Raw genomic sequence first — 17,837 nt, 5'->3', positions numbered from 1 at the left:
GGCAGGCCTGTCACAATTACAATTCTGCATCTAGTGATATCAACATCAACACTTCCAATAACAGAGTAAGAAAGAGAGAAATACAAACAGGTTGACGAAGATAGGATGTGGGCATTAGTCTAATCATGGAGGGCGAGGTAAAGGGATGGGAAGTGTGTAGGAAAGAAAGAGAAAGAGAGAGAAAGAGAGTGTGTGTGTGTGTGTGTTTGGTGGGAGGATTTATTGGCACTGGAAACATGGGTACACCGTACTTTACAGAGTTGCATTCACGAGAAAACGAGAGTTGCAGGGACATTGCATTAGTGCGTATTTCGCAAGGGGGCCTTGCCACACCTCTAGTTCATCCCTCCCTCTCTCTCTCTCTGTGCATGACCCAAGGACCTCCCTCAACAGAGGTGTCTATTCAAAGTGCCTGCCGTGTTTCCCGCCCCCATTCCCACCCCCCTCACAAGACAAGAAGCAAAACCAAAAGCGTAAACAAACAAACAAACAAAAAAACAAACAAACACTGAGCCTAAAGGCTTTCGCTGCACGTCTGCCATGCGTTAGCTGTGTGTAGGCAAGGCACCCAGCGCCACTGCACAGCTACCAGCGCGCCCAGGCCTGTGGGCTGCATGGAGGCAATCTGGTGTCAGCTCAGTTCAGAGTTGGGCTGCACAACCAACAGTGGATTTTCAGGTCCAAAATACTGCCACAACATCTCTTCCTTTGCCAACGTAAAAAAAAAAAAAATCAAATAATAAAAAAACTAAATCGTTCACGTGGTTCTTGCAATAAAGACACTTTGAACTTGCATGATATTCATTGCTGCACACATATTGGACTTGAACAGGTGCATCAGCTTCCAGCAGTATTGAAGGACGTCGCTGCCCCCTTGTGGTAAAAGTTGCTATAGGCGCTGTAACAGATACAGCTGGTGTCATCGTCCACTGGTGTTTTCCCATTCAGTTTTAAGCTATTCTTGGAATGCCTGTTTGTTAGAGCAGCTGTTTTTCACTATTCAGACAGTACAAATGTTTGTCTTGATAGGTCCAGTCCATAATGACACACAGTCCTAAACAGCATCACACTCCTGGAGGCGTTTCTCCAAAAAAAACCTCCTGAATATGCAGCATGTAAGCGCTGACAAACATTCACATTTACAATCTAAAACATAAATAAATAAATAAAAACAAAAAACAACAACATGTGTTCACCTTTGACTTGGGGCCACAACAGGCCCTGACGTCACTGCTGTTAGGCATTTGGTCACGATTACAATGTCAACTACGTCGCAAAGGCCTCGTCAGTGAAGCCCCTTCCCCCAACATGGGGACAGAGACATGGAGAGATGGAGGGAAAGAGAGACTGGAAAAAGAAAGAATGTAACGGAGATGACTAGGCCTCAAATCACCCCTCACTATCGACCCCTACTAAAGGAGTTATGAGAGCCAACTGAATGACCATGGACAGCCATGACAGTAATAATACTGATTAATAATCAATGACATCAAATGGCTTTACAACCAAGTGGGCTGTTTGTAGTGAGGCCAATGCACGAGCCCCTGCATGCCCCCTGCTTTTAACCAAGACAGGAGTTTTATTCTCTCGAGGATATCCCTGCTCTCTATAATCAAGTCTCGCACCTTCCATTTTAATTTGTAGGGCAGATAGCTCTGGGGTTGCCATGTTACCATCCCAGGTCTGAAACCCGGTCAGGACCACATCTGCATCCAGAGCCAGAAGAGTCATCTCCTGCAGGGTATTACACATGCATGCTGGGGACTGGTGTAACGTCTGGATTCAGTTGGAGTTAACAGTACAATGGGAGAGAGACCACATGTTTGCCTCATAGACGCACAGGAAAGCCCAGTTTGACCTACAGGAAGCCGTGATCTCAGCATGTCCGCAGCATCACACTGATTATCTGGGATCCGTCCTTCCCTACCACTTCGGAGCTCTGCCCTCTTTATCTTACCACACGCCAACACCTGAAGCCCGAGTGTCTAGCACCTAGCGTCTCTCCTGCTAACCACATGCCAACACCTGAAGCGCTAGTGTCTCTCCTGCTAACCACATGCCAACACCTGAAGCGCTAGTGTCTCTCATGCTAACCTCACACCAAAACCTGAAGTGCTAGTGTCTCTCCTGCTAACCACGAACCAACACCTGAAGCGCTAGTGTCTCTCATGCTAACCTCACACCAAAACCTGAAGTGCTAGTGTCTCTCCTGCTAACCACGAACCAACACCTGAAGCGCTAGTGTCTTTCATGCTAACCTCACACCAAAACCTGAAGTGCTAGTGTCTCTCCTGCTAACCACGAACCAACACCTGAAGCGCTAGTGTCTCTCCTGCTAACCACACACCAACAACACCTGAAGCCCTAGTGTCTAGCACCTAGCGTCTCTCCAGCTAACCACACGCCAACACCTGAGGCGCTAGTGTCTTTCCTGGTAACCTCACACCAACACCGTGCAACACGGTCTGGCGTCACTCTCAAACCAAGAGAACTAGGTTCAATCCAGCACAAGTGATCAGCATTGTCATGAGCGGGCGTGATTGTTCCAATGATGAAGATTGAGACACTCCCTTAAAAAGGGAGTCCTCTCTTGAGTCCCAGCAGATGTGTGTAGGGCTTTGGCCCCTTTGGCCTTCACATTGGGAAGACATATGTTGGGGAGGTGGGGGGAGTCATAGGACCATAACAACACTACCAGGGAGAAGGGCGCTAAGCATGTCACTCTATGCATGGGCTCTTGCATTCACAGGTAGTGCAAAACTATCACGAATCACTGTGCATTACTAAGGTCATTATCTATCCACAAGCCACTTGCATTAGCTGGAGCGTCTGTCCAGGAGCATGCATTTAAGCTCTACGTGTTTGTGTGGTTGGGTTAGTGTGAGTTTCTGTGCTTTGCGTAGTGTGTGTGTGTGTGTGTGTGTGTAAGTGCGTGTGAGTGAGTGAGGAAGTAAGCGCGTTGGTGCTGTACATGCATTTTTCATTAGTATTTGTCTGACTTTTCACCAAACTCCTTCTATTGTATGTCCCCATCTTAACTACATTTCCCATAATTCAGTGCACACACCAGACAATTATTGTTGTATAGAGAGGGATCTTGGACTGAAAAGTGAATTATCTGATGTCTTATCTGTATAACAGTTTTTTGGTAGGGTCAGGTGGATACGGCTTTGAAACTTTTGGCTGTGACGGGGTTCTCTATCCATTGCACACACACACACCCACATGAACATCCCATCACACCCCCTGCAGCATTGCCATGGAGACGATCCAAATCAAGTGTTGTTGTGGACATGAGCTGCTGGAGGTCAGGCCCAGATCTGGATCCATGCCGCTGCTCTGCTCACAGTTCCGTTTGAGAGAGAGAGAGAGAGAGAGAGAGAGAGAGAGAGAGAGAGAGATACAGAGAGAGAGATACAGAGAGAGAGAGAGAGCGTTAACTGAGGGAGGGTGTGTGGTGAGTTTGGAGTTAGATTATTGGGCACTGAGCTCACAGTTCTGTCCGAGATAGATAGATAGATAGATAGATAGATAGACGGAAGATATATATATACAGTATATATATATATATAGAGAGAGAGAGAGAGAGAGAGAGAGAGAGAGAGAGAGAGAGAGAGAGAGAGAGAGAGTGAGAGAAGTAACTGAAGGTGTGTGGTGAGTTTGGAGTTTGTCGACTCCTCAGTCTCAGACGGAGCGTGTGGAGTCTGGTGCAGCACGGAACGGGGGGGGGGGGGGGGGGGGGGGGTCCACTGAGAGAGGGACTGACCAGACCACAGCTCTGAGGAGAGGCAGAGGCGGACAGGGCGACGGGGGCTTTGAGGCCTGCATAAGGTCCTTGGAGGGAGTGCTAACATGCTAGCATAGCAACAGGTGATGCCACAGAGTCACACAATGACAGCGGTGCAATCAGAAAAAAGGTTCCCCCTGCAACAAAGTCCCATCTCTTTTCGACTGGGGTAAACACAGAGGAGACAATACTACAGCAACAGAAAAGGTCCAAAAAAGTGTGCCGTTGAGTTTTTTTGCTTACAGCAGCTGCTCAGTGCTACACACAGGTCCTTTCAGACTGACAGCAGGACTGAAGCACTTGACGGCGGTCTTGTGTGTTCTTGTTTGTGTGTGTGTGTGTGTGTGTGTGTGTGTGTGTGTGTGTGTGTGTGTGTGTGGAAAGGGGCAAAAGGGCACAGGTGTTACATAAATAAAGAGAGCAATTAGGGTTGGGGGGAATGTTCCATGATGTTGACGCGGGGGTGAAGGGTGTCACCACTCCCGCATCTCCCCGCCCGCTATACGCCGCTCTCGTCTGCCGCTGCCGTGGCTACGGCCTCCTCGCGGGGGCCTCTTCCCCTGCAGCGGGACCGCAGCGCCCCCCACTGGTAGCCCGCGAACGTGGGGCTGATGGGCAGGTACTGGAAGACCTTGTGCCGGCGCAGGAAGTCCATGCCGATCGGGAGGTCATAGGACTGCATCCCCTCCACCTCAGCCGCGCTCGGACCCACACCACGCTTCAGCTTACGGATCCCACGCTCCTCCAAGGTACCTGGGGGCGAGGGGTGTGTGTGTGTGTGTGTGAGTTAGTGTTTAACAGGCTCAATTTCAATAGACAAAACAACACAAATGAGCTGGCAATTCATCGATGAGGTATTGAGGACATAATACATCTAGAAAAATAAGGGTTTTATAAGGGTTGAAGACAGAGAGAAAGAAAGGCAGGGATGGAGAAGAAATGGAGAGATGGAAAAGAAATGGAGAGATGGAAAAGAAATGGAGAGATGGAAAAGAAATGGAGAGATGGAAAAGAAATGGAGAAGAAATGGAGAGATGGAAAAGAAATGGAGAGATGGAAAAGAAATGGAGAGATGGAGAAGAAATGGAGAGATGGAAAAGAAATGGAGAGATGGAAAAGAAATGGAGAGATGGAAAAGAAATGGAGAGATGGAGAAGAAATGGAGAGATGGAAAAGAAATGGAGAGATGGAGAAGAAATGGAGAGATGTCAGGTTGAGGGGAGCTGTGGGAAACAATATGAGTGAGTGAGTCAGATTAGAGGAGATAGGAGTGTGACAGCGACAGAAGTGTGTGTGTGTGTGTGTGTGTGTGTGTGTGTGCACATTGTGAGATGTGTGCATGGTTAGTGGGTGGAATTTGGATAGGCGTAGGTGGAGGAAAAAACACATGCATGTGTGAGGGTGAGAGTGTGTGTGAGAGAGAGAGTGACATTACAAGTGAGACAGAGAGAGAGAAAAAGTGAGAGTGACGGAACAAGCAAGAGAGAGACGAGAGAGGGAGACAGAGCACGAAAGAGAGAGAGAAAGAGAGAGAGAGAATGAGAGAGAGTGACGGAACAAGCAAGAGCGAGAAAAAGAGGACGAGAGAGGGAGACAGAGCACGAAAGAGAGAGAGAGAGAGAATGAGAGTGAGAGAGAGAGAGAATGAGAGAAAGAGAGAGAGTGTGTGTAGGAGGTAAGGAGGAGGAGTGGGCCGACAGAGAACAGAAGTTCAACACAGAGCAGGTGAATCTGCATAAACACACACGTGCATCTCCCTGATTTAGAACAGCAGGCAAGAAGCAGAAAAGAGCCAGGACACACAGACAGACAGACAGACAGACACACAGACAGGCAGACAGGCAGACAGACAGACAGACAGGCAGACAGGCAGACAGACAGGCAGACAGGCAGGCAGGCAGAAAGACAAGAAGACAGACAGCCTCTGCCCCAGGCAAAGTGCCCTTTCAGTGACTTTTCACACACAGTGCTGAGCACACTCCTGGAGAATTAACTTGATTACAGGGAACAACATCCTGACATGCTCACACTCTTTCAAATGAAAATCAGTTCTAGTTTGCTTCTGTGTGTGTGTGTGTGTGTGTGTGTGTGTGTGTGTGTGTGTGTGTTTGTGTGAATGCATGGGGTTGTATTGTGTCGTGTGTTTTGTTGACTTGAGTGCCTGTTTTAATGACTCACCTGGAATAGTGTTGTCGAGGATGAAGGCCACAGAGCCCCCAACGAACATGGCCGTGGTCAGAAGCACGTTCAACACCTGGTCAATCTCACTTATACCTGAGGGAGAGAGAGAGAGGGAGATAGAAAGAGGGAGAGAGTAAGACAGAGCACATTAGTAAAAGGAGTAGAGGTCTGGGTTTGATCTCAGCAGACAGGCGGACAAGAGCGGTGCCAGTAGAGAGAGTGAGAATATATATATATATATATATATATATATATATATATTTTTTTAAGACTTATTTATGGGCTTTTTTAGCCTTTATTTGGATAGGACAGTGAAGTACATTGGACAGGAAGTGAGGAGGAGTGAAGAGGCGGGGAGAGGATCGGGAAATGACAGCAGGCCCAATTTGACCTGTGTCCCTGCGGGCATTGTAGCCCATAAAATGGGGGGCTTATTGGCAGTCCCCCCCGAGAGAGAGAAATTTAACCTGGTCAACAATGCCTTCCCAATTATAAAACAAACAAACAAAAAAACAAACAAACATGAACACTCCAAGATATTTGATGCCATCTCTTTTCCAGACCAACCCACCAGGTAGATTAGGAGGCTGCCCAGTCCATTCTCCTACTAATAAAGCTTAACTTGTTTTACAGTTTAGTTTTGCTGATGAGAAACATCTTGTACAAAATGCTCCAGTTTTGCCAATGTCATTATTTCTAGTTACAAACATAATTAAATCATCAGCATATGCACACAGATAGAAGCAACTACTTCAATTAGGAAAGGGTTAAGCCTTTTTTAATTCACCCTGTAGTGTGTAGAGCAGTGGCTCTATGGCCAAGGAGTACAGCATCCCTGACATGGCACACCCTTGCCTAACCTCTCTACACACTTTAAAGGGAGCACTCACACCACCATTGATTTCAATGTCCCTAAACATAGCCTCAATCGTGGCCCTGGAGCCAGGGCTAAAACCAAATGCATCTAAAGTGCGCCAGAAAACACACACACACACACACACACACAATTTAGATTTAGAAAAGTTTGAAGTATCTGCCACAGACGGCTACCACTTACAGTGCTGCGCCCACATACACTCAGAGAGAGGGAGAGGGAGAGGGAGTGTGGGAGGGTTAGAAAGAATGTCAGAGAGAGAGAGAGAGAGAGAGGGAGAGAGGAAAGGTATAGAGAGAATGTCAGAGAGAGAGAGAGAGAGGGAGAGAGGAAAGGTATAGAGAGAATGTCAGAGAGAGAGAGAGAGAGAGAGAGGGAGAGAGGAAAGGTATAGAGAGAATGTCAGAGAGAGAGAAAGAGTGGGTATATGGGGACAAACAGAGTGTTAAGAACAGAAGAAGGGACTTAGAGAGGCGAACAGCACGGAGTGATATATATGGGTTAAAAACAAAACTTAAGAACTGAATGGGTGATGGTGAACTGGTTAAAACGTTACGAGTTATGTAATTCACTTCCCCTACAGCTTATTTCAGAGAGTTTGAGAACAATGCTCCCGTGCAGACAGCACTTTGGATAAAAGCGTCAGGTAAATTAATAAATCCACCTGATGGGGGGCACTGAGGCTCAAACAGTACCCCCGACCACATTCGGGCTTGAAGCTCAAGGAGGTCACGGGTTCGAATCCGGCCCGATGCCATTTCTCCTGTCCACTCCCCACCCCTTCTCCCTCTCATTTCCTGTCACAATCTTCACTGCTCTGTCAATTAAAGGCATAAAAAGCCCAAAAACGAATCTTTAAAAAAATGATTACAAAAAATTATAATAAATCTAACCGATGTCTGCTGAGTGCAGGACAAGCCTCGGTCAGATGTAATATGACATGATCTAACGTGATGTGGGGTGGCATGATGTGGCGTGATGTGTGGTTAGGTGTTGGGTGCTGAGTGCGTACCGGTGACCAGGGGGTTGGTTTTGAGGTAGCTGGGCAGGACCAGGCCGAAGAAGATGGAGAAGCCGAGGACGAAGAGGTTCCTGGAGGAGTTGAGGTCGACGAACTGCAGGTTGGAGAGGCCGACGGCGGTGATCATGCCGAAGAGGGTGCAGAACAGCGCCCCCAGCACGGGGTCAGGCAGAGAGGCGAACAGCGCGCTGAACTTCCCCACCAGGCCCAGCAGGAGCATGATGGCCGCACCGTACTGGATAACACGCCTGCTGCCCACCTACGAAACACACAATAACACACACACACACACACACACACACACACACAAATATTAGATTTTCACACACCATTCCAAGTATAAGCCTCAGGTGTACACACTCACATAAAAACAACATACACAGACAACTTGGCTTCATGTCTCACGGTATGCCCAACAACAACACACACACACACACACACACACACACACACACACACACACACACACACACACACACACACACACACAGTCTGTCTGTGTTTGTGTGTGTGTGTGTGTGTGTGTGTGTGTGTGTGTGTAATATAACCAGGTGGAATTTGAAGCACAGACTTATGCTGTTCTCTAAGATGATATCAGGTGTGTGTGTGTCTTTCGCACTCCCTTTGTTTCGTCAGGAAGGAGGAAGGAAGGAAGGAAGGAGAAAAAAACAAAACAAAACAAAACAAAACAAAACAAAACAAAACAAAACAAAACAAAACAAAGCAGGTTCTACTGGGTCTTGTCTTCCTGTCCAGTGATGATGGGAGCTCCATAACCTCCATCCCACAGTCTCACACCTTAAATCGGCGTGCCCTCCAGCTGTTGTGTAACCTGGCTAACTCTGCTTTCTCCTCTAAGCACATTAATGGCCCTACAGGAGGTTTTATTTTTTTATCCCACCACCACCCCCCCTCTTCGGAGGACAACTTTATTTGTATTCAACAAAATTTGATTAACAAAAGAAAGAAATAGGAGAAAATAATAATAATGATAATAATGAAAAATAAAATAAAAAAAGAGATTGAAGTGGCTCCGAAACCATGTACCCAAGTGCGCAAGACACACACACACACAAAAAAGAAAAGTAACAGACACAAAGAAAGAAAAACACAGAAACAAGCTTTAACATATAAACTGACAGACAGACACAGGGACGCACAGTCAGACAGGAGATTTTTTTAAATGCTGCAGCTCGAGTAAGACAAACAGCACAGCCATCCCTGATGGGAGAGCACTACTGAAGAGCCTTATTAGGCTGGAATGGACATGTAAAGCACAAACCCTATCAGACCACTGACAGGATAAGCATGTAGCTTGACTTCCACACCAGCAGGGGGCAGCAGTGAGTGACCTGTGGGTGACCCTACCTTAGTGAGGCCCAACACTCCAATGTTTGGGCTGGAGGAGGTAGAACCGTTGCCCGTGCCAAACACGCCATCCACGACACAGGAAAACCCTTCCATGAAGATCCCCCTGGAGACAGAACCCATCATTGAATGTTCATGTTCATGTTCCAGTTTAACACCACAGAGAAAAGAAAGAAAGTAGAGTGCACAGAAAACAAACAGGACAAAAGGGTATAAATATTCTCCTACGAGAGAAAGAGGGAGAGAGAGAAAGAGAGAGAGAGCGAGAGAGAGAGAGAGAAAGAGAGAGAGAGAACAGAGAGTGGGTGGTGAGCAGAGAGAGAGAGAGACTGAGAAAGGGAAGATTAAGCTACGGAGAAGAAGTGTGAATGGGAGATAAAGGCAAGGTCAGGTTTATCTCTCCTTACCCAAAGACTAAATGAACATACAGACAAAGCGGTAGGGGGAGATAGGGGAGGGTGTGTGGGAGTGGGAGTGAGAGAGAGAAATGCACGTGTTCAAGAGGGTGTTTGTGCACATGTACGCCTGTGTGTGTTTGGGTGTGTACCTGTTGATGGCATGTATAGGCGGTGGAGGAGCACATGCCAGTCTTGCACAGGCATAGTAATCTCCGATGGACTCGATGATGCTGGCCACCACAGCACTCATCATCCCGATCACGCCCGCCACAGTCACCGTGGGCCAGCCCCACTGAACTATGGGTAAAACACATGCACACAAACACACACACACACACACACACACACACACACACACACACACACACACACACGAACACGGACACAAACACATGCACGTCATTTCTTTTTCTAAAAACCATATAAAGGCAAAGCTTTTTTAAAACATCAGATGTTCTCTCAGTTACAAAAACACTCCAAACCACCATATACAGTACCTCTTTAACACACACACACACACACACACACACACACACACACACACACACAGACACACACACACACAAAGACACACACACACACACAGACACAAAGACACACACACACACACACAGACACACTTACAGGGGTAGGGTACTTTGAACCAGGGTGCAGCTGCCAGTACTCCGTGGCGGGCATCGGTGCGGGCGTAGAAACCGTACTGGTCACTGTCGGATGGAAACACGTCTGTGATGGTGAAGATAAAACACAGGAACCACGACACCATGATGGCCATAATAATCTGAAGGAGGGAGGGATGGAAGACATACAGAAAAAATGGGGGAAGGAGGGAGAGAGGGGGAGAGAGAAGGACGGGGAGGGGTAAGAGAGAGGGGGGGGGAGGGAGAGAGAGAAGTACAGGGAGTGGTAGATAGAGGGAGAAAGGAGAGAGGGGGGGGAGAGGGAGAGAGTGAAGTACAGGGAGTGGTAGAAAGAGGGAGAAAGGAGAGAGAAGTACGTTGAGAGGTAGAAAGAGGGAGAAGGAGAGAGGGGGGGTAAGAGAAAAGAAAGGGTGAGAGAGAAAGAGAGGGAGTGAGAGTGAGTGAGAGAAGGGGGGGTACAGGGGGAGGGTAGAAATGGAAGGAAGGGGTGAGAGGGTAGGTAAGTAAGAAAGTAAGTGGAAGAGGGTCAGTACAGTAAAAGTCTACTTTTTTTAAATGACAGCTGTCTTGTGCCAGAAGCCATCACACAAGGTGTGTGTCATATAACTGGAGGAGTGTGTTGGTCTGTACAGCTCCACTGACAGTTTGCCTCTAGAAAAACAGGTTCTTAACATTCTTTTCATATAATTAGCAAACTTAATTAACGGCGAGTTGTGAGTTGTGCAACATAAAATGCTTTCACACCCTCAAAACTTATGAAACACACATGATGAGAAAATTACACAAGCCCACAGCAACAGTTATGAAAATCTTATAAAACACACAAGTTGAGACCATTACAAAAGTTCACAACACCACTTATGAAAAACTTATAAAACACACAAGTTGACACCCTGCCTCCACAAAAACAGGTTATATAATTATATAATTAGCTAATTTAATCTACCTATCACACCCTCAAAACGTATGAAACACACGAGAGGTGACCATTGCACAAGTACACCAAATGTTGTTAACATATTTAGTAAAAGTAGTAATCCACTGTGGATGAACAGATCATTTCTGTCAGTAAGTGAAAGTGTGTGATGGTGATGAGGGTGTGTGTTTAGCCTTAAATAGTGTGTGTGTGTGTGTGTGTGTGTGTGTGTGTGTGTGTGTGTGTGTGTGTGTGTGTGTGTGTGTTTGTGTGTGTGTGTGTGCGCGTGTCAGAGAGTGTGTGTGTGTGTGTGCGTGCACGTGTGTGTGTTTGCAGGGCTTACAGGGAACATTTTGAAGAGCTGCAGCCGATAAGTGGTCCAGCCCTTCTTGGCCTTGTAGACGGGCAGTGGCAGCTGGACGTTACGAGCGTATTGGGAGAACAGCAGCACCAGGAAGATAGTTCTGAGCACCCGAACCAACCAATGAGAGAGAGAAAGAAAGATGAGCACAGGAACCACCCAATGAGAGAGAAAGAACAGAGAGAAACAGTCACTTTCTTTCAACATCTAAAACATCCCGGCCATTCAAATCTCTGAAGTGGAAAAGCGCATCCATAAAGTCTTTTGTAGACGATACACAGTAGTCAGTAAAGACAGGGTTCCTGACAGCCATGTTGGATGCTGATCTTCACTCTAAACAGACTCTCTCACACACACACACACACACACACACACACACACACACACACACACACACACACACACACACACACACACACACACACACACACACACACACACACACACACACACACACACACACACACACACACACACACACACACACACACACACACACACACACACACACACACACACACACACACTCACAGCATGGCGATGCCCCAGTGTTTTCCGGCACGTTCCCCGGCGGCCTGGAAGCCGGACAGGCCGATGAGGGCCACGGTGGGCGTGATGGTGAGGGGGCCGATGAACTTCAGCAACACCCCCGGCAAGCCCAAGAAACCGATGCACACCTCTATCAGAGACGCCACGATGATCGCTCCCTGGATCTGGGGGGGGAGGAGAGAGAGAGAGGGTACAAAGAGAAAGAGTAAGATTGATTGAGTGTGTGTAAAAAAGGGACGGATGCAGGATACACAGATCCAGAATACTTAGAGATGAAGAGAGAGCGTGTGTGTGTGTGTGTGTTGGGGGGGGGAACACAAGTAGTGAAGGACACATCAGGAGGAAGAGAGAGAGGACAAAGTGACCGAGAAGTTGAAGGAGGGAGAGATAGAGATAGAGAAACAGAGAGATAGAGTGGGAGGGAGAGAGAGAGGGAGATAGACAGAGAGAGAGAGAGAAAGAGAGAGATGGAGTGGGAGGGAGAAAGCTAGATAGCGTGAAAGAGATAGAGAGAGTAAAAGAAAGACAGAGTAGGAGGGAGAGAGAGACAGAGAGAGGGAGATAGAGAGAGAAGAAGAGAGAGATAGTGAGAGTGAGATAGAGGGAGAGAGTACATTAGTAAAAGGAGCAGAGGTCTGGGTTTGATCTGGGCAGACAGGAGGATGTGTACGATGCCCGTGTGCTAAGTGCCCGTGACCTGTCTTATTAGATCTGTCTGAGCTGGGTGAGTTGTGGGGCACGGCGTGTGCTGGACAACTGATCAAACAGCGTTACGCAGCATCATCAAAGGTTAATGACATCTCTGCTCCCTGCCCAAGGCAAACAACACCAGGGAGAGGGAGGGAGAGAGGGAGAGAGAGGGAGAGAGAGGGAGAGGGAGAGAGAGAGGGAGAGAGAGGGAGAGAGAGACCTTGGCACACATTCCATCATGACTTTAAAGGCAAACTCATTCACCTAATGTCTCTCTGATTCGTTCTTTCTTCTTAAAGACAAACTTGTCCACCTTTGACTCTTTGATCGCTTCTTTCTTCTCTCTCCAGATAAACTTGTTCTCAGCTCAGCTCCTTAAGCTTTGCTTTTATCAAAGGCACACTTCTTCTCCTAACCTCTCTCTGATCCTTCTCTTCAGAGACTGACTCGTCCATATCTTCTCCTTTTCATCATTCCTTGAGCCAAACTCTCTAAACATCCTTTCAAAAACAAACTCCATTCTTCTTTACACTTCCTTCTTCCTCTCATCCATGTCTCCTCTCAATCCTGTTTGTCATAATGACTAACTTGTCTTCATTCTGATTGGGTCCTGACCCTGAGTCTGCTGAGTCACGGTGACCCTGTGACCAACCCTGAGGCAGTGCTCCGCTGTGACTGCAGGAGGCATGGTCAGAGTGTGTGTGTGTGTGTGTGTGTGTGTGTGAGAATGTGAGTGTGTGTGTGTGTGTGTGTGTGTGTGTGTGAGTGTGTGTGTACGTCTCTGAATGGACACACCCTCACACCCTCAGCAACGGACACTGGGCTCAATGGAGCCCAGACCTCACATGGATCCAATGCAGATCCGTTTCATCTGCCAAGTGGGCTTGATAATACAAACCAACTAGAAAATGCATTTCCTGAAGGAAATAACAGTGCATGAAATGCAAAAGTTAAGAAAGAAAAGAAAGAAGAAGGAACGAAGAAAGGAAAGAAGAGTGGAAGAAGGAAAGAAAAAAGGAAAGAAGGAAAGAAGAAAGGACAGAAGAGTAAAAGAAGGAAAGAAGAATGGAAGAAGGAAAGAGTGGAAGAAGGAAAAAAGAAAGGAAAGAAGAGTGAAGAAGGGAAGAAGAGTGAAAGAAGGAAAGAAGAAAGGCAAGAAGAGTGGAAGAAGGAAAGAAGAGTGAACAAGAGTGGCCCTGGATAAAGAGAGAGTGAAAATATTGAAAAAAGGAGATAAAAATGGAGTGAAGTAGAAAGATTGAGTGTGAGAGAAAGTAGACTGAGAGGGATAGAGAGAAAGATGGAGAGATGGAGTGAAAAAAAGTAGAGAATGGAAGGTGTCTTAATGTTCCTAGTTACAGTTAAATTGAGAGGGACAGAGAGAAGAGGTTCCTTGGATTTGGCGCAGGTGCCAGTGAAGCACAGGTGCAAGCCAGTTTAAAGACCCTATTATGATGTCATAATGGCCCAATGTAAGTCAATGGGAGAAATTTATATTCGTTTTTCTTTAATATTTTAAAAAGTATAAAGTTAAGAAAAGTGAAAAATACATAGCATAAGTGTCCTTTACAAGACCTACGCGACAAAGTTTGAACGAAGTTTCTAAGTTAAGCGGTTCGAGCTGAATTAATCGCAGAAAAAGGTAACAAGAATAAGAAGAAGAAGAAGCCTAGGAATAACAATACAGGGCATTTCATGCACTGTAATTAGACTAACACATGAGGTCAATGTTTAACAAACACTGCACTCACACACGTCACAGAGTTCTGGCATTAGATTATCAGCCACAAACCCCTCACCGCACCCTGCTACTCACCCCGCCCTACCCTGTTGCCCCTCTCCACCCCATCCTAACAACCCCCGCTTCACACACACCCCCCCCCCCCCCACACACACACACACACACACACTCCTTACCTCTCGTATCCGTGGATGCCAGATGTGTTCTGTGTGAAGGAGCTCTGTGCTGTTGGCAGCTGGAATATCTGTGGTCACGCACAAACAAACGTAATTAAATCAAGAACAAGGGGTACCCTTAGTAAGACACGCTCCCTCTCTCATACACACACACACACACACTCACACAACTAAGGCATGTGTCAGAGCTATAACCAGATCTCTGTCAATGTTCCCAAGTGATTTGATTTTTTAGTGTGTTTGTGTGTGTGTGTGTGTGTGTGAGGGAGAAGTGTCTGTGGAACGTCATCGAATGTGAGAACTTTGAGAAACGTGATGATGTCATGAAACAGAACGCATGTAGTTCTGGTGTTTTACCTGTGGCGTTGCACTTCCACTTATCCAGGGACAGAATGGCTCTGGCAGGGGCCAGGAAGGCAAACGCACTGGCCTGGAAGAGAGGCAGACTGAAACACACACACACACACACACCCAACCACACACACACACACACAGGGTAAATAGGGTTGTAAATAACTACCAATCATGTGACTTATCTACATCAACAGATTAAGCCTCCGCGTGTGTGTAAATATGTATATTTACACCCACACCCCCACACACACATTTGGTCTACAAGCAATGTAAGGGTAACACAAAGCTTCCCCAATTCTCCATACACAGCATTATTCACTAAAGCTCCAAGATCATCTAGAAATTTGCAGTACCCTCATCTCACCACTGGATGCCCCCACACCTCAGTGAGTCGAGTCCCATGATCATTAACACAATGACACCAGTGAGATGTGTCTAATAAACCATCAGACCTCTGTCCTCTGGAGATCTCACAGTCAACCAGAGAACACTGATCCTGCGTCGTTAATCCTACATCCTTCATCCTTATGATCAGATCCTAGATTGTGGTTTGGGAAAAAGGGTTCAAATGGCCGAGGTCCCCAGGTAAAATCCCAACTCTGCCTTCCTGTCTGCCTATTAGATCTGTCTGTCTGTCTATCTGTTCAATCTGTCTGTCTGTCTGTTAGAGCTGTCTGTCTGTCTGTCTGTGAGATCTGTCTGTATATCTGTCTGATGATGTCTCTCTGGTTTAACAGGTGTCCTGTTTAGACCCCTTGTCTGAAGTGTCCTAATAAGAACCCATCAAGTCAATTGAGCAGCTGAGCAGAGGAGTGCTTTCAGTAAAAAAAAAAGGTTCTCTGTAACCACAGATGTTCTGAGAAATGTCTTGGGTAACCAAAACTAAAACCACGGGCGTGAGAGGAGTCACGCTATGAAAGTGCAGGGTTGTGGGAATATCTTGTGTACTGGGAACGGTGGTGGTGTTTGGGACATACCACCACCACCACATCGTCTAACGGCACACTGGACTGCGGCCCCTCAGAGCTGTGGAGTCCAGTCACTAGTCCCCGCTACTGGTACTGCTAATCGGGACCTCGGACGGAAGCATGAGCAAATCACACAACTTGAGGGGCTCCTCTCCTGAGTCCTCGAGCAAACTTCCCGTTGTCTGGAACAGTAACTCTCTGTCATGTTTATGGAACTTACAGTGACATGTTTCCACTGAAGCAGGGTTGGCGTGATTCAAAATCAGTGACATGTTTCCACTGAAGCAGGGTTGGCGTGATTCAAAAACAGTGACATGTTTCCACTGAAGCAGGGTTGGCGTGATTCAAAAACAGTGACATGTTTCCACTTAAGCAGGGTTAGAGAGAAAGAGATAGAGAGTGAAAGAAAGACATAGTAGGAGGGAGAGAGAGACAGAGAGAGGGAGAGAGAGGGGGAGATAGAAAGAGAAAAAGAGGTAGAGTGGGAGGGAGAGAGAGAGACAGAGAGAGAGAGGCAGATAGAGAGCGATAGGGAGATAGAGTAGGAGGGAGAGAGAGACAGAGAGAGGGAGACAGAGATTGAGACAGAGACTAACGGCACACTGTGGAGTCCAGTCACTAGTCCCCGCTACTGGTACTGCTAATCGGGACCTCGGACGGAAGCATGAGCAAATCAAGCCTGAGCTCAAGCTAAGCTACGGAGTATTCCGATCTGATGATCCCTCCAGGAGACAGGCACCACACACACACACACACACACACACACACACACACACACACACACACACACACACACACACACACACACACACACACACACACACACACACACACACACACATTATCGTCTACTGGAGATGATTTGATCTTTTTTCCCTCAGGTAAATCCCAACTGTTCTCTTATCATCATAATTGAGTATCAGTATCCTGACTATCTGCCACATTTGGGCCACATTAGGGCCGGATCAAGACTGGACCAGCTGGCTGTGCGCCAGGCTTTAACGAGGCTCGGAATCCTGTGGATCATTAGAAACACCCTCGGGAGGAGATACGCAGTGGGGGGGGGGGGGGGGGCACTTGATGAGTCACAGAGGAGTCTTTATTAGGACACTTCAGACAAGGGCTCTAAACAGGATACCTGTTAAACCCGAGAGATATCATGAGACAGATATAGAGACAGATGTAACAGACAGACAGATCTCACAGATAAACAGACAGATTTAACAGAAAGACAGACAGGTTAAACAGATAGACAGACAGACAGACAGATCTAATAGAAAAAGAAAAGTGAAAGTCCTCTCTATGGCAGAGGTGGTGTAGACACACACACTCTGAAATCAACCTCTGTATTTAACCCATCCAGGGAAGTGACACACACACACACACACAGTGAAGTGAAGTAACACTAACCCGGAGCAGTGGGCTGCCATTGGCGGCGCCCGGGGAGCAGTGATCGGGGTTAGGTGCCTTGCTCAAGGGCACTTCAGCCGTGGATGTGGGCATGGGAGAGCAGACAGGAAGGCAAAGTTGGGATTGGACCTGGGGACCTCGGCCTCATGATGGCGTGGTGCTCATGGGGCTAACCTCCTTAGCTACTGGATAGGCTGCCACTCGCCATGTTAGCTACTGGATAGGCTGCCACTCGCCATGTTAGCTACTGGATAGGCTGCCACTAACCTCCTTAGCTACTGGATAGGCTGCCACTAACCTCCTTAGCTACTGGATAGGCTACCACTCACCTCAGCTAACCTCCTTAGCTACTGGATAGTCTGCCACTCACCTCAGCTAACCCCCTTAGCTACTGGATAGGCT

At 47.2% G+C, this 17,837-nt stretch overlaps 1 protein-coding gene across 3 annotated transcripts in view; it reads right to left on the bottom strand.

The window, feature by feature from the left end:
* Positions 1 to 4,286: 4,286 nt before the first annotated feature.
* slc23a2 (solute carrier family 23 member 2) overlaps positions 4,287 to 17,837 on the bottom strand; it is a gene marked incomplete at both ends in the record, with an annotated part of 33,574 nt that continues 20,023 nt past the window's right edge. For all 3 annotated transcript variants that reach the window (XM_080852104.1, XM_080852105.1, XM_080852103.1), the window contains 10 exons: positions 4,287 to 4,540; positions 5,966 to 6,061; positions 7,855 to 8,122; positions 9,232 to 9,337; positions 9,779 to 9,926; positions 10,254 to 10,410; positions 11,530 to 11,650; positions 12,079 to 12,260; positions 14,704 to 14,771; positions 15,061 to 15,149. In XM_080852104.1, coding sequence (XP_080708230.1) covers positions 4,287 to 4,540; positions 5,966 to 6,061; positions 7,855 to 8,122; positions 9,232 to 9,337; positions 9,779 to 9,926; positions 10,254 to 10,410; positions 11,530 to 11,650; positions 12,079 to 12,260; positions 14,704 to 14,771; positions 15,061 to 15,149 — 1,489 coding nt within the window. The remainder of the gene's footprint in view (positions 4,541 to 5,965; positions 6,062 to 7,854; positions 8,123 to 9,231; positions 9,338 to 9,778; positions 9,927 to 10,253; positions 10,411 to 11,529; positions 11,651 to 12,078; positions 12,261 to 14,703; positions 14,772 to 15,060; positions 15,150 to 17,837) is intronic.

Source organism: Sprattus sprattus, assembly GCF_963457725.1.
Source record: "Sprattus sprattus genome assembly, chromosome: 15".
NCBI classification, from domain to species: Eukaryota; Metazoa; Chordata; class Actinopteri; order Clupeiformes; family Clupeidae; genus Sprattus; species Sprattus sprattus.
Note: the sequence above shows the minus strand (reverse complement) of the source record. Positions and strands in the feature narration are given on the sequence as shown.